This window comes from Anolis carolinensis, chromosome 5 (genome assembly GCF_035594765.1).
Source record: "Anolis carolinensis isolate JA03-04 chromosome 5, rAnoCar3.1.pri, whole genome shotgun sequence".
Classification (NCBI taxonomy): Eukaryota; Metazoa; Chordata; class Lepidosauria; order Squamata; family Dactyloidae; genus Anolis; species Anolis carolinensis.
The window spans coordinates 57630430-57645871 of NC_085845.1; the positions used below are offsets into that span (position 1 = coordinate 57630430).

The 15442-nt window shown below is 38.7% G+C and overlaps 1 protein-coding gene across 1 annotated transcript in view; it reads right to left on the bottom strand.

The window, feature by feature from the left end:
- Positions 1-15442, bottom strand: part of ddx60 (DExD/H-box helicase 60) — a 62701-nt gene that overhangs the window by 18876 nt on the left and 28383 nt on the right. Inside the window, exons 15-27 of the mRNA XM_003223714.4 lie at positions 13601-13770; positions 13227-13391; positions 11818-11967; positions 11170-11289; positions 10548-10643; positions 9216-9331; positions 7394-7527; positions 6150-6259; positions 5794-5898; positions 5555-5677; positions 3790-3917; positions 2465-2530; positions 529-678 (exon numbers count right to left, since the gene is read on the bottom strand). Coding sequence (XP_003223762.3) covers positions 529-678; positions 2465-2530; positions 3790-3917; positions 5555-5677; positions 5794-5898; positions 6150-6259; positions 7394-7527; positions 9216-9331; positions 10548-10643; positions 11170-11289; positions 11818-11967; positions 13227-13391; positions 13601-13770 — 1633 coding nt within the window. The remainder of the gene's footprint in view (positions 1-528; positions 679-2464; positions 2531-3789; positions 3918-5554; positions 5678-5793; positions 5899-6149; positions 6260-7393; positions 7528-9215; positions 9332-10547; positions 10644-11169; positions 11290-11817; positions 11968-13226; positions 13392-13600; positions 13771-15442) is intronic.

Sequence of the window (15442 nt, forward strand, 5' to 3'; positions counted from 1 at the left end):
CATTATGCTAGAACTGCGCAGTGTGAAAGAGTCAAAGATCTCAACTGTTCATACATACAATTTAGAAGATTGGAGAGTCATTTCCAAGCCCAAAAGTTATTTTAGTACAATATTATTTTGAGATGAATTCACTTGCATTTTAATTACATACAATATATTTGCAGGTATAATCAGCATTCAAATAAAGGTGTATTAAAATTTGAGAGGATAATATTTAAAACTCGGTAATACTGTTTACACTGTATTGCACTATTTATAGAAGCCAAAGCTTAGAACAAGCAATACATACTATTTATCTAAATAGAAAAGAATGTTTATCATAGGAATTCTATCACGAAAGAGGATGGTAAACTTAGTATACTATCCTAACTAAGGAATGAGGGAAGCAATCTCACAGAAAAGAGAAAGGAAATACTTTATTATACAATTCTGTATGAGACTGATATTGAAGAGGTTTATTTCTACATAGACTTGTACATGGCTGCATAAATCAATCTAATCAATATAATAATTATTTTAGACACTTACTCAGATGGAAATTTCTGTGTAGCTTTTTCAATCTTTTTTGCCCTTTTTTCCATTTTTTTAATATTCTTTGAACGTGAGCTCTGCTTATCTGCATGACTGTCCTTTTTGGAACTGGGTTGTCCTTCTGTGTGTTGTCCACTTCTTTTAAGGCTGAATGTAAAATTGTCAGTGAAATATTACTCCATTGTGAAAACAAAAGTACCAGATAGAATAGAAACACATGTCAAACAGGAAAAGGGGAGGAACTGTCCCCCACAGAAGATTGATACTGGGTGAAACAAACAAGCAGCACATCTGCCACTCAAAGAGCCCCTTGATCCACATCCTGAAGATGAGGCTGTTGCGTGAATGTTCAAATGGCAATCCCAGCTTCAGGAGCTGGGGCAGCATTTCAAACATAAGGTAAAGGTATAGGTTTCCCCTGACGTTAAGTCCAGTCGTGACTGACTCTGACTCCATTTCTAAGCTGAAGAGCCGGCATTGTCCATAGACACCTCCGGGGTCATGTGGCCAGCATGACTGCATGGAGCGCCATTACATACAAACAATCAAAATCACATGTGAAAACTGTGAAAATGTAGAGACAATTGTTTTTCATTCCTCTTCACCCTCTCTCCCTGAAAAGAAAATATTTGCTTTGTTCTAGAGAACCTCAGAAACTATGGTGGAAAAGCAGCAAAGGAAAACATGGTTAACTGCCTTTCCACCATAGTGCGATAGTAGGAGTCTTGTCAAAATGGATTGCACACAAAAATTACTAGTTTTCCTGTTTTCCCACATTAAGAATCTGTATAGTTTATAGCCGGGGTCCCCAAACTAAGGCCTGTGGGGCGGATGTGGTCCTCCAAGATCATTCATCTGGCCCCCGCCCTCAGTTTTAGACTTAAGTTTGGCTAAAGTCTGAAATGACTTGAAGTCACACAACAACAACAATCCTAATTAACTTGACTATCTCATTAACCAGAAGCAGGCCCACACTTCCCATTGAAATCCTGGTAGTTGGTAGTTATGTTGGTTAAAATTGTTCTTATTTTAAATATTGTATTGTTCTTTTGTGTTGTTTTTTGTTGTTGTTGTTTTTTGCACTACAAATAAGACATGTGCAGTATGCGTAGGAATTTGTTCGGTTTTTTTCCAAACTATAGCCCAGCCCCCCAACACTCTGAGGGACCGTTGACCCGCCCTCTGCTTTAAAAGTTTGAGGACCCCTGGTTTATAGCAAAGAGTGCTCCTCCAAGGCCTTCTGATATTTCAGAGAAGCAAATTCACTTAATACAACTGCTAACTCACTCTTCCAGTTGTGTTAAGTGGCTTCATCATTCCTTACTTTTGTTTACCCGGTTTATATTTTAAAGGGAAGCTTGGAACTGAGAAGACATGAAAACCAGAAGCTATACTGAAAATCACAAAGTCTCATGTAAAAGTAGATGGATACCATTTAAATTAACATTGAAAATCCAGCCGAACATACCAAACTAATCAAAAATATTTGTCCTTTTTTGTTTTATACAAGTGAGTATACTCTTGCCAATTTAAGCAATTAAGGCTTTTGCACAAGGTCTGATGGATGATTGGTATATATATTTGGTGTTGCATTGTTTTAAATTTTTATATATTGTATTTTACTATGTTATTTAATTATTTTAACTGTTTTATTCTTATTTTATTGTATTATGATGTACTGGTAGTGATCCTACCAGTTGTGTAAGCCGCCCTGAGTCCCCTCGGGGAGAAGGGCGGGGTAGAAATATTGGAAATAAAAATAAAATAAATAATTTAGATTTCATTGTAATTGAATATTTGACTCAAAACACTTAATATAATTTTGTGTAGAATAAAATTACAAAAATACATGCTTACTCTATTTGTTTTGTCACAGATTCTTCTATCATTTATATTTTTCTTAACTGTTCTGTTTTTAGAAACATAGATTTACCTTTGCTTCCTCTCTAAGAAAGTGCAGACTTCCCCAGCCAATTTTTCCACTCCTTTGACGTCAAATCTAAAAGGGGAGGGGGATGTAAACACTGTTACTTACTTAGATTCTTTAGCTGTTCCCCTAAGTATCAGTTTAGAGCTGGGAAGTAATGTTGCGAATAATGAGTCACTCATTTGCAGTAACCAAGATCTCTTTTGTACTATTCATTTATAGAACTATGAATTTGCTTTCAACAGGTATGGTTGCATTTTGCAGAATCCCAGGATTTGTTGTTTTCATTGCATGAAAATTTGAAAACTTCTCCATAGACTATGGATCCCAGGATCCCATAAGCTGTAGCAATAGTGCAAATGTAGAGCTATAACTGTGTCGTTTAAAAAGAGAAATTCTCACATTATCAGCCAATAAACATTAAAATATTTTTAAAAACAGAGAATGCTTCTGGAACACGGCCATGACAGGCCAGAAAACTCACAGCAACCTAATGATTCCAGTCATGAAACACTTCATCAACACACTAAAACATTTTCTAACAGAAAGGGAGCTGGGTAAGGGCAAAAGTATCTGGGAGTGAGCCTAGAGAAAAATCCTAAGGGGGTACCATGAGACTTTCAGTACATCTAGGTTGATTTCATCCGTACTAGCACTGGAATGTTGCAGAAACAAAACATTTATCAAGACCATTTCTTTGGTCAAACTTTTATGTAATTCCAATTCTAATGGGTTAATTTTAAGGGAACTCATCAATAGACATTTTCTGCCCTACTAAGTAGGTAAAGGTTTCCCCTGATGTTAAGTCCAGTCATATCTGACTCTGGGGGTTGGTGCTCATCTCCATTTCTAAGCCGAAGAGCCAGCGTTGTCCGTAGACACCTCCAAGGTCATGTGGCCGGTATGACTGCATGGAGTGCCGTTATCTTCCCGCCGGAGCGGTACCTACTGATCTACTCACATTGGCATGTTTTCGAATTGCTAGGTTAGCAGGAGCTGGAGCTAACAGCGGGTGCTCATGCTGCTCCCGGGGTTTGAACCTGGCACCTTTCAGTCTTCAGCTCAGTGCTTTAATGCACTTCACCACCGGGGCTCCTCTTCTGCCCTACTATCATTGTCAGTTCTCAAGTGCTGGCTAACACGAAAGGGAACATTTTGAATTTCAAGAGATGTCCCATCCATCCCTTTTACCTGTACATCTTACCTTGTTTTAAATCAGGTTGCTTCACCTGCATATGCAAAGTTAGGATATCAGACTTGCAAATGCCCAAGTAACACTCTTTACCACTGCCAATAGCACTTGATGTCACTAGTTTGTTTGCCTTACTTACAAGAAAAACAATGCAGGTAATTTATTCATCTGATTGAGTTTTTCAACAAAATGAGGAAAGTGTGTTTTCATGTCTGTTTCAGAAGAAGTGGTAAGCTGAGGCTTAAGGAGTGCCAGAACTGCTTTTGCCTAGACAAAATAGTAAGGATGGATTTGCACAGTTGTTTCAGAAGGACACTTAGGAATAAGCAGTAACTAATCAAAACGAGATTAAAGACCTAAATCCAAGTGCTTCTACCAACAAGAGTAGATCTACCGAAACAGATATTTATACTAGTCTTGTGTTATGAATCTACAATTAATCCAATGATGGAACTAGCAATTAGATTTAAACTATTTTCTCTATGTGTGTCAGTTTCCATGAAAATCCCAACTCTCATAGTAACAGCTAAAAGGATTCAAACAATGGAATTTCAATTAAAAACATGCAGCCATAGCCAAAGAAGGACTGCAGAACTTAATTTTTGTAGCTGGGGGTGAAGGACTAGATGGTATAGTTGACATTCCCAAACACATCCCAGCACATTTAGGAAGCAAGACACACCACATGACCTTTGTCGATATACGATTTGCCCTAAAGAGACATGATGCAGTTTTACATAGAGAGAGATTTCCTAGAGAAGAGTCCCCTGCAGTTGAAGATGTGTCTAGTAGAAGGCATTAGTATCTGAGAAAAATTATACTGTAACATTCTCAGAGGATGTAGAAATATTTCTTCAGGTAAAATATCTTTTTCCTAAGATGGTCCATTAAGAGGGCTTCCCCCATTGCAAGACTCTAGATGTCCCAAGATCTTTGTCCTATATGAGTACACAGACAAAGTCATTACCATAAAGGAACGTCCTATTCAATTAGGGTCCATCCAGACAGGCCCAAAAAGCAAGACATGTCTTGGTTTTTACCATAGGCGTCCAAACGACGCCTTCGGTAAAAATGAATTAATTCGGAACAAACCAAGGTTTCCTTGGTTTGTTCTGAATTAATTAAATACCCCATTGAATCTGGGTCTTCCTGAAAGGCCCAGATCTAATGACATATCGGACCTGTGGGGACCCACTCCTGGGGTTACTCAGGGGTGAGTCCCCACAGCCATATCACTCCTTTGGGCTTCCAAAAGCCTGGAGGAGCAAGATGGCACCCCCCCCCCTCCCAGGACCCAATTCCCTCCCCCAAAATGTACTACACGGGCTTGCCAGGCATGCCCTCCGGAAAATTGTGAAGTTGCTTCAGAATGACATTGAAGGAAGGGGGGAGAGGGAAAAGGCCTCCTCCTGACTCACTCTCCTCCAGTGTCATTCTGAAGCTACCCCACAGTTCGCCATGCTTGGCAAACCTGTAGGATATGTTTGGGGGGAGGGAAAAGTGAGCTGGAGGGTGGCTGGATGTAGCCACCCTGGGAAAGAAATCCCGGGGTTGTGAGAGAGGGTGAAGACTGCAATACAGGCAAAAATGGGTTAGGTCAACCCATTTTCACCCACGTTTTTCTCCTGTCTGGAAGCGTCCTTAGTTCCTCTGTAGATAATCTATCTTTTCTTTTTAAATTGTTTAAAATATTAGCTGCTCCTTTCTAAAAAGACCCTCCATAGCAACATATATCCCAAAACACAACTGGAAAAAACATAAAACAATGACAGCAACTTTGAAATTACACCCAAGTATGCAACAGCAGCACATAGAGCCAAGAGAATGCCAAAACAAACGAGTAACTCTACTTCTAAATGTCAAATGAAATAAAAGGTCTTTCATAAGTGAAAAATAAGAAATACCTTATTTTTATTGCCATTTTTAATCCACATTTCCAATTCTTCTTTCAATTTTGTTTCATAACGTCTTGCATCAGTTTTGGTGATTACAATTTGGTCCTTAAAAAATACTTCAGGATCCAGTTCCTAAGTATTAAAGATGAGAAGAAAATGAAACGTGTATCTTAAATATCCTTAGATGCTTATTTCTGAAAATAATTGATCTGAAAATATACTACTATATGGGAACTATATGTACTTACATTTGCCTTTGGCCAACTTTTCCTAGATTTTACCATAGTATCATACAATATCACAGTTTCTCGAGGAGATAAAGAAAGATCCAGTGGAAAACCATATCTCTCAAGCTGTAATGCCAAATAAAGAATATTTGTTATTTGGAATTATATGTTAAATTTGCACCTGGGGGGGGGGGGTCAAATCAATACCACATTCGAAAGATAATCTCCTCTTGAACTTTCAGTTAACTTTTCTTTTAGATTTTTTGAGACAGTTGAGAAAATCTCCTCAGGAGCATCCAGACACTTCACAAATTACAATTTTTCAACATTCTTAAGAGTTGCTTTTTTATTCTTGTCTAATATGATGTCAAACTTACATGATCCACAGTCAGTGCAGCGCAGGGATGATAGTGATGGATTGTAAACTCACCACGATTGAAGGAGCATACATGTTTTTCTAAGTCATTGTATCTTTCTCCATGTATCACTGAAAAGAGAATAATCTAAAATATGTGATTTGGAAATGTTAGGATTATAAAGACAAGCTTTGGAAACTGGAATACTGCCTTCTTCATAAATAATCTCCTTGTCATAACATACAATAGGACCACACAAGGAATCTGTTCCTGGACCCTTTGCATAATACAATGTTACCATATAATGCAGAACCCTGTTCGACTTACCCAAAATGAACAATGAAGGTATAATGACCACTGAAAACCACCATTATTGACCTTTTGATGTAACAATATTGTTAGGAGGAGGTCATCAGAATTTGGTCCCGGATTGTAATGCCAGTACTATGTTGACAATTCCATGCCAATGCTGAAAGCAGACTTTATTGATCATAAAATGTCAATGTCGGGACCAAACAAAGTTGATTCTTGGGATCCTCCATTGCTGTATTTTTTTTGGAAATACATCATAATGGGAAGTGATTATCTCTTTCTTTTTAACTCATCAAAGTGATGTGGTAGAGGTTGTAATCCTACAGTTGACTTCAACATTCAATTCTATCCAAGAATCATATTTTCCTTTAATGTCTGTCCAATTTGAAACACTTTGGCAAACTTCTATAATATTTAAATGGTTGTTCTGCTTCTGTTTCTTCCTCAATTAATTCCTAACATGTTCCTCCAATTCATCATTAGTTATTATGAATTAGAGCCTCATGGCTGTTAGTATGTTTCTCAGGCCTCTCATCTAGCATGTTGGCAAATTCTTTTCCACCAAGCTGTGTTTCTGTATCAGTAATTCTTCTAATCACTCCAGCATTTATTTATTTTTTTTGGCGGGGGGGGGGGGGGAGCATATCAATCTTCCACATTACTCTATACATTTTTTCCATCAGGCAGTGACCATTTTTGGATTTAATTTATCCATGAGCTAACACAAGGTGCATGAGCTAGTGCAAATTACACAAGAATCATGTTCTAGTGCACGGAGTATGAGTGAGCATGAAGAGTGTGAAGAGCACAGGCTAGCATGCAGAGCATGAGCTGGCATGACCACCACAAAGGGATCTTTGTGTATAAATGAAACAGTGAATTTACTTAAGGCACCAGATGACAAACACAAATACAAATGTGCTATTACAAATCATTTGATTTTACACACATACCTAATTTAACCTTGTATGAGATATTTTGTACTCTGGCACTTTTCTTTCCTTTGGCCCCTCCAAGTAAGGAAGAACTAGACTTTGCTAGTTCAGTTTCAGTATTTCGCCAGTATACTTTTACTGACTGCAGCCACCTTTAAAAAAATGAAAAAGAATGAGATGTCAATGGCAAACCATCTCTGGGATCCAATGCCTAAGAAAAGCCCTATGAAATTCAGAGGTCCCTGTAGGTTGACTAGGTGGTTTCAACATGCATACTTCGCTTTGCTTTACTTCTTACCCATACAGATTCATAAGTAGTTTATGCAATTGATATAATATAATGGCTAGGATAGTGAGTTGTGATCCTGAAACTTTAAACCAAGTTTTCACAGCTTGACAATAATAAAAGACCAAAACGGAAATAGGCTAAACCTCTTTGGGCCTCAGACAGGCATTTAGCACTTTATTCATGGTTTGCTAGAGGGCACCTTTCTTTCAGAGCAAGCAGCAAAATGGATTAATCTCAATATTTCACTTCCCCTCAACATGATGGTGAGTTGCAGTCCTTTCCTGATGGAAAGTAGATGTGCCTCAGTTCTTGTCTCTGTCATTCTTCTTTCTTCTTTGCCTCTGGATTGTCTCTGCCATCTTCTCCTCCAAAGGGAAAAACTGCCAAATCCACGCTATTCAATTTCTTTGATTGTGAGGGAGAAGCTTAGTTTTACCATGAAGACCTCAGAACAACTTCATGGTGAAAGTAAGTTTCTCCCTCATAAATGAGGAAAATGAACAGCACGCAATTAGTGGTTTTTCCCAATGGAGGAGGAGGAGGAGGAGGAGGTGGTGACAAAGGCAAGTGAGAGGCAAAGAAAAAGGAAGAGTGGTATAGCCAGGTTTCTCCCTTCCAAGTGAGGGAAATGAATGGCATGGAGTTGGTAGTTTTGCTACCTGATAAGATGGAAACAGCAGAGGCAAAAAGAAAGAGCAGCAGAGGCAAGGACTAAAGCACCTCTTTTTTACCACCTCCCTCTCCTTGTAAAACAGCCAATCTAATGTTAAATTTTAACACAATCTAATCCCAGGATTCCACCCCCACAAAAAAATCTGATACCCCTTCATATTTCATAACCACTCCCCCTAGTTCAACCTGAGTGTAACAACCTCCCCCATTCAAGTTTCCTACTGATATCAATACTTCCAGCATCCTGACCAGATCTATTGGTGGCACCCCCTTTGCCACAGGCTAGTTTGGTAATTTTGGTACATACAGAAAGGAAATGTGTAGAGGTAAAAAACTTTGAAGGAGGAAATGACAGATTCCGACTGCAACTCTGCTGTAAGTGCTGCATGTGACCTCTCTTTCTAAGGCTTGACTCAGAAGGCCACATCAAATTGTGAAAGCTGCATCTGCCCCCTGGGCCACATGTTGTCAAGCTGCTTTAAACTAAAGCTAGATCATGAAGCACAGGCTCAGAAATATTGGGCTGGGTGGGGGCAGAATACAGACAGCCTCAGAGAGCACTTATGGAAAGCACTGCACCACTTGCTTGATGCTATGTACCATTTTAAGTTTAAATATTTTGTGACAGTAGAAGTGAACTGAAACAAGCAGTTGACTGCCTTTGGGGGTATGGACCCAATAAAGGTACATGAATGATAACAAGCCTACTCTAAACCATTCCGTTCACTGCATTCCTACAAATAATGAATCAATAAATGTTATTTTCACAAATGAAACTCCAGCCTCACTTCCAACAGTTCAGTTTCACACCATTAAACCTGACTCAGCAGTATGTTTAAGAAATGAAATCATATCATTCAGAGTCTGCACACATCTTACTCGGCAAGATGCTTGGGGTTGCTTATAGTTGCAGAGAGGGCCAAAAATGGGCATCGAATCATAACCAGAAGATGCTCCCAAACTTCTGCCCCAATTTCACCTCCAAGACAGTGTACCTGTGTAGGGGGATGGGTGTGTGGGATGAGGAATAGGCTGAATGTAATATGAGTTGGATACATGTATATTTTTCTTTCTTTAGCAAATCACACTCCCAAATATATATATATTTTCTATAGCAAATTCCCCAATTTCACACAAAGAGCATTCTCTTCATAAATCTCTGTTTCTGGGTTTTTTTGTCAGGCTCGTATCTCATTTTGCCTTTTCCATATTTGTGCTTCCAGATGATACAGAAATGAAAAGGATCTACATGGTAACTCAAAATATACGACATTTAGAGATAATACTGTTGGAAATTACGATCTTCTTCAAGCCTCCTCTAGCAATTTGTTAATCTATTATTCTGTTTGCTTACTGTTTTGTATATATGTTCTGATATGCAGCTTCGTTCCCTCTCTATTTCCTGAGAGTTTGTGGGAGGGGCTGCAGACCACATGATCTGATCTGAGACTGCGCAGACCTCAGACTCCATTTTAATTTTTTCTTCTTAGACTTTGGACTGCTAAGAGCAAACACTTACTTGATGTTTGTTAGAGAGATATTCCTAGCCAGATGGGAGAGGTTATCTCAAACATATCTGAAACTGGATTGATAAGCTATGTACCTGTGTTACGCTGGTTGCGAGTAAACCAAATACTGTATGTTGTTTTACCAAAGTCTACTTCATTTTTGTCTCTTGAGTGCATGATATAAAACTCGTTGTTTTACAGGAGAGTAGATATATTTTGGGGCACTGAAGCACTGCTATTTTATGCACTGGCACATTCTCTGTCCCTAACAGATCAGAGACAGCAAGTTACTCAGTCTATCAACTGAAGCCAAATTGCCTTGCATGATTACATCTGGTTATATAACACTTGCGAAGATTCTACTCAAACGGGTTTTTGGCTCTTCTCTGAAATATCAAACTTTTCCAATAGGTTATGAAATCCAAATGGTTGTGGATCCCATTTTCCAAAAAGTACTACAGTAGGAGCCAAATCATCTCTTCACCTTGATGTCAAATTGGTCTTTTTCAACTATGTCCCACATTGCATCTAATTTAGCCATGCTCCCATTGAAAGAGATGTATTTCTTCATCTGGAGATGTGCATAGCCCCATATTTGGCTCTGAGTTATGCTAAGGTTTGAAACAACAGGCTTTGAAATCCAAAGATACAGCATGTAGTGATTAACATTTCATTAATTATATTATATATAACAAAACTATACCTCATCAAATATAACATATCTTATTTTTTTGGCCCACTCTTGGCGACGAGGTGAGAGCAGTAAGATTTCTAAACACTGAGGCACTGTTACCAGTATCTGAAACAAAATATTGGTGAACATATAAGAAATATACTTGTAATAAAAGTCAGGAGGTGACCCATGAAAATGAAACTAGGACTTGACTAAGCTGTATAACTTCAAGCAGCATTCCTCTAAATTTTGACACTCAGTGCCACCACTATGAGGAGAACAGTCCCCCTCCTGTCCTTACTGTCTCCCTCCTGTCCTCATCACAGCCCCCCTCCTGTCCCTGTCATGGTGACTGCCTCTAGAAGAAACGTGGCTGGTGTTCATCACTCATCACCCAGAGAGATGTCGGCTAAGGGGAGGGCAAGGGCAACCAGAGAATGGAAGGGGGATAGGAGGGGAGCATTTTCATCTTGCCCTTCTTCCCTCCTCACCCCCTCTTCCCCTCACATCACTTTGGCACCCTGGCCTCCACAGGAAATTGGAGACTGATTGTAAAAGCCATCATAAAATAGATAAAATGTCAGTGTAAAATCATCCATGGTTGAAAAAACCAATGAAACAACAAATTCAACAAACATCATTTACATCTTACCTGAGAATTCAAAACATCATAGCGAAAATCTCGTGTAAAAACGCCACATATTGCAAGACCACCAGGCAGTACTTTATTAAATCGATTATAAATAGTCGCACTCACTTGATTTACAAGAGCCTAAACATTCAGGGCAAATAGCATATTAGCAACATAAACTTAAAATACAGTTTATCAAACAAAATGTGAAAATAACAAACATAACTCACATGCATTGTGTAAGAAAAACAACAGCTTCACCTATATCTTTAAAAAATGGTCAATGTAATGCAGATAATCTTTGCTGTATAAGCTGTGTATAACACACAAGCAATTGAGATACAAATTTTCATTTTTTGAAAAAAGCAATGGGTAATTTTAGAAATTTTCCACAAATTTCAGAAAAAAGTTGAAAACTTTAAAATTGTTTGAGACTTACTTTGTACAGAATGTACACATAGTATTCTTGCATAAAACAGCATTTTCCAAAATAAACAAATTAACATGGGAATCAGACATATTTTGAAATCTTAATTAGGATTTTCCTTAGTTCTTATTATGTAAAAAATTAGAGCAAAATGATCATTTATTTTGCCACAGACATGGAATATGACATACAATTATGTAAAGAACTGTTTACATTTTACAAATTAAAAATTTGTTTCTGACCTTTGTGGGTGCAACATATACAATCACACCTTCATTACCATCTCTCAGGATTTTCTCCATACAATAGTAAGAAGCATATGTTTTGCCTGATGATGTAGGAGCAACAATTACTGCAGACTCATTATTATCCACAATGTCAAGAAGTTCCCTCTAGAGATAAACAATGGCATGCATGAGAAGGGAAAGAATTTTCATTTTTATCATAAAAGCCAGTCATCTGCCATGGAATTTTTTGCTGCCATGTGACTACATAAAGAACAGCACTTTGTTGCACAAAATATAGGCTAGCTTCCTGTTGAGCAGTTATATTAGCTGGATTTAGGATGTCACAACTACTGAATATTGACAATTATAGTCATAAATGACTAAATGTGACCACTGCAAACTATCCTGTGGGCTAGATATCTTTTTGGAACTGAAGGACAAAAAAATCTGGGGGCCCACAGGTTGAGAACCACTGCTTTAGAAAAAGATTACACATGTTATCTGCCTTATGAGAAAAATTAACTTATTGGGTTGCATGAATCTTTGTATACTGGCATTTGGCTATGAGTATCTGAAAAGGGGCAATGTGACTTTTTATGGCACTCAGGTAAATTACTGAGTTTCACCGCATAATAATCACACTTTTTATCCCTTTTTCTGGCTAAAAGGGGGGCAGTGTGTGACTATTATGTGGTGAAAACCATTCCAGCTACAAGAAGGGAACTGAAAGGGATGGGCACACAAGCAAGTAAAGCTTCACTCACCCGTGCGCCAGCCCCCTTAGAGCTATGGTGCTTCACTCTGTGTGGGCAAGCTTCACTTGCCCATCCACCTGCCTCATTGGACCTACACAGCCAAGTAAAGCCCTGTAGCTAGAAAGGGATGACTGAAACTTAATTTGCTCATACACCTGCCCCTCTGGAGCTACAGGGCTTCAAAATACCATTTGGGGTGCAAAAGGGGGGCCTGCAAGTATTACACAATGGCGACTATTATGCGGTGAAATCCAGTAGTCTCTGAGTTGGGAGAAGGTGACATTTCTGTTTGTTGAACATAAAGTTACAGTTCTGGAGAACACAGAACAGATAGGATAGTCGTTTAGGACCTACTGAGCTCCTATAATTCAATGGGATTTCAGAAATATATTGTCCAGGTATTGGAAAATGTGGATGCTCTGCAGACTCAGGTGGGCCACAAGGACTATCATTATTTCTTCCTTCTCAAGTGCAAATAAATAATCCTAATACATATTATCTGCTGTTGTTATAGATATTTAGAAATCCCTGTTCTGTCTTCTTTCTTAGCTTCTATATTTTTTCATGTCAGGACAAACAGCAGTGTTGGGAGGCTGATAAAGAAGGTGAAAAGTTGCCTCACATATCTTCAAAAAATGTAACAACAATAAAAGTCTGCATTGTCAATACCTGCCATGTATCAGGAATAAAATGTTGAACTCTGGGATCAGGGTCTTTTCTTTCATCCCGTATAAGAAAATGGCTCATATACTGCAGCTGAAAACGGGAAGATCCCATGCCAAGAGCATACTTTGAAGACTTCCTTTTAAGTTCTTTCTTTTTATCTTCTGAAACCTGCAGGAATTTAGAGGTTTTGTTTCAGACTGTGATGAAACAGGCATTTGGACTCCATCATGTGATATACAAGAAATATAAATTAAGTTAGAAAACCAGTAATGAAACAGGCATTTGGACTCCATCACGCGATATACAAGAAATGTAAATTAAGTTAGAAAAAATCTAACTGAGGTACATTTTCTGATGTTGCATAATGGCACAGTTACCTTGATAAATTTTAAAGATGTTGCCAGGTTGTCAAATCCAAGGGTCAGGAGACATTGACCAATCTGTTGGAATTCAGTCTCTTTCAATAAATTGAGGTGGTCATAATTTACAATCAATGAATGGATCCTTCTCATCAATTCAACTGCAATATTTAAGTCACCAATTTTGCCTACGGAGAGGGATACATAAAAATATTCTCAGAATGGTACTCAAAACTATTTAAAATTTATAAACTTCTCAGTCAGCTCATAAATGTGACACCTGGTATTGTTTAGCAGCTAATAATAATAATAATAATAATAATAATAATAATAATAATAATAATAATAATAATAGCAGCTTTATTTGCATCCCGCACCCATCTCCCTGAAGGAATTCAGGGTGGCTTACATGGCAACACAATGCAAGTGAAATACATACAATATACACAGAATATTGTCCATTCAATCATCTATTATAGGTGGTACTTTAACCATTTTCAAAAGCTTGCTTAAATAGCCATGTCTTCAACACTCTCCGAAAAGACTGAAGTGTGGGGGCCTAACTGATTTCCCTGGGGAGGGTTGCCACCATATACCCCAATCAGCCTCACAACTGACCAGGAGGACCTCTGTCTCATTTGGATTTAGCTTCAGCTTGTTAGCCCTCATCCATTCCATCACAGCCGCCAGACACGGGTACAGGATTTGGGGAGCTTCCTTGGATTTGGGTGGAAAAGAGTAATAGAGTTCTGTCAACTGCATACAGATGACACTGAACTTCAAAACTTCAGATGACTTCACCCAGCGGTTTCATGTAGATATTGAAAAGCAAGGGGGATAGAACCGAACCTTGCAAGACCCCACAGGTCAATGGCCAAGGGTCTGAGCATGTGTCCCCCAGGATCATCATCTGGGTACATTCCTCCAGGAAGAAGTGAAGCCACTGCAAAGTAATGCCTCCCAGACCCATTCCAGAGAGCTGACCAAGAAGGATACCATGGCCGATGGTATTGAAAGCTGCTGAAAGATCCAAGAGAACCAGCAGGGACACATTCCCTCTGTCTAGCTCTCTGCAGAGGTCATCCCACCAAGGTGACCAAAGCTGTCTCCATTTCATGACCAGGCCTAAAACCAGACTGCGATGGATCAAAATAATCAGTTTCATCCAAGAATCCCTGGAGCTGAGAAGCCATCATTCACTCTAGAACCTTGCCCAAGAAAGGGAGATTGGAAATGGGCCAGGAGCTTTTTAGTGCTGAAGAATCCAGGAACTACTTCTTCAGGACTGTTCGTGCTATTGCCTTTTTTAGGCTTGTTGGTAATTATCCCTGTTCCAATGAGGCATTTATAATCCACATGAGCCACTCAGCTAATCCCCCACTGACAAGTTTGATAAGCCAGGAAGAGCAAGGGTCTAGAGCACATATGGTCGCTCTCACAGAGCCACTGTGAGAGTGACTGTGTTGGACTAAGACAAATATATTATTATAAATTCTTCCTCAGCCTTAATCTTGCTGGGAAATTGTAGACTATAAATTGGGAGAAAGTCTAAGTATGCCACCTTGATGAAAGACAGGATATAGATGTAAGAAACAAGCAAATAATATTCTAAATTGTATATTATTCAATGATTTCTCAGAAGAAATAGTTCTGAAAGAGCACTGAACCTCTAAAGCTTACCATTATGTTCTAAAGCAACACTACATGAAAAGGATCATCAGTAAAACCTAGGCTGATGAGCAAGTTTTGTATTTGCAATAGACATTCATATTAATAACTAGCTTGGGGACCCGGCGATGCCCGGGTTATTTGAAAAAGGCATTATTTGTCTTTGAATGTTAGGTATTCTCAGTTTGGAGT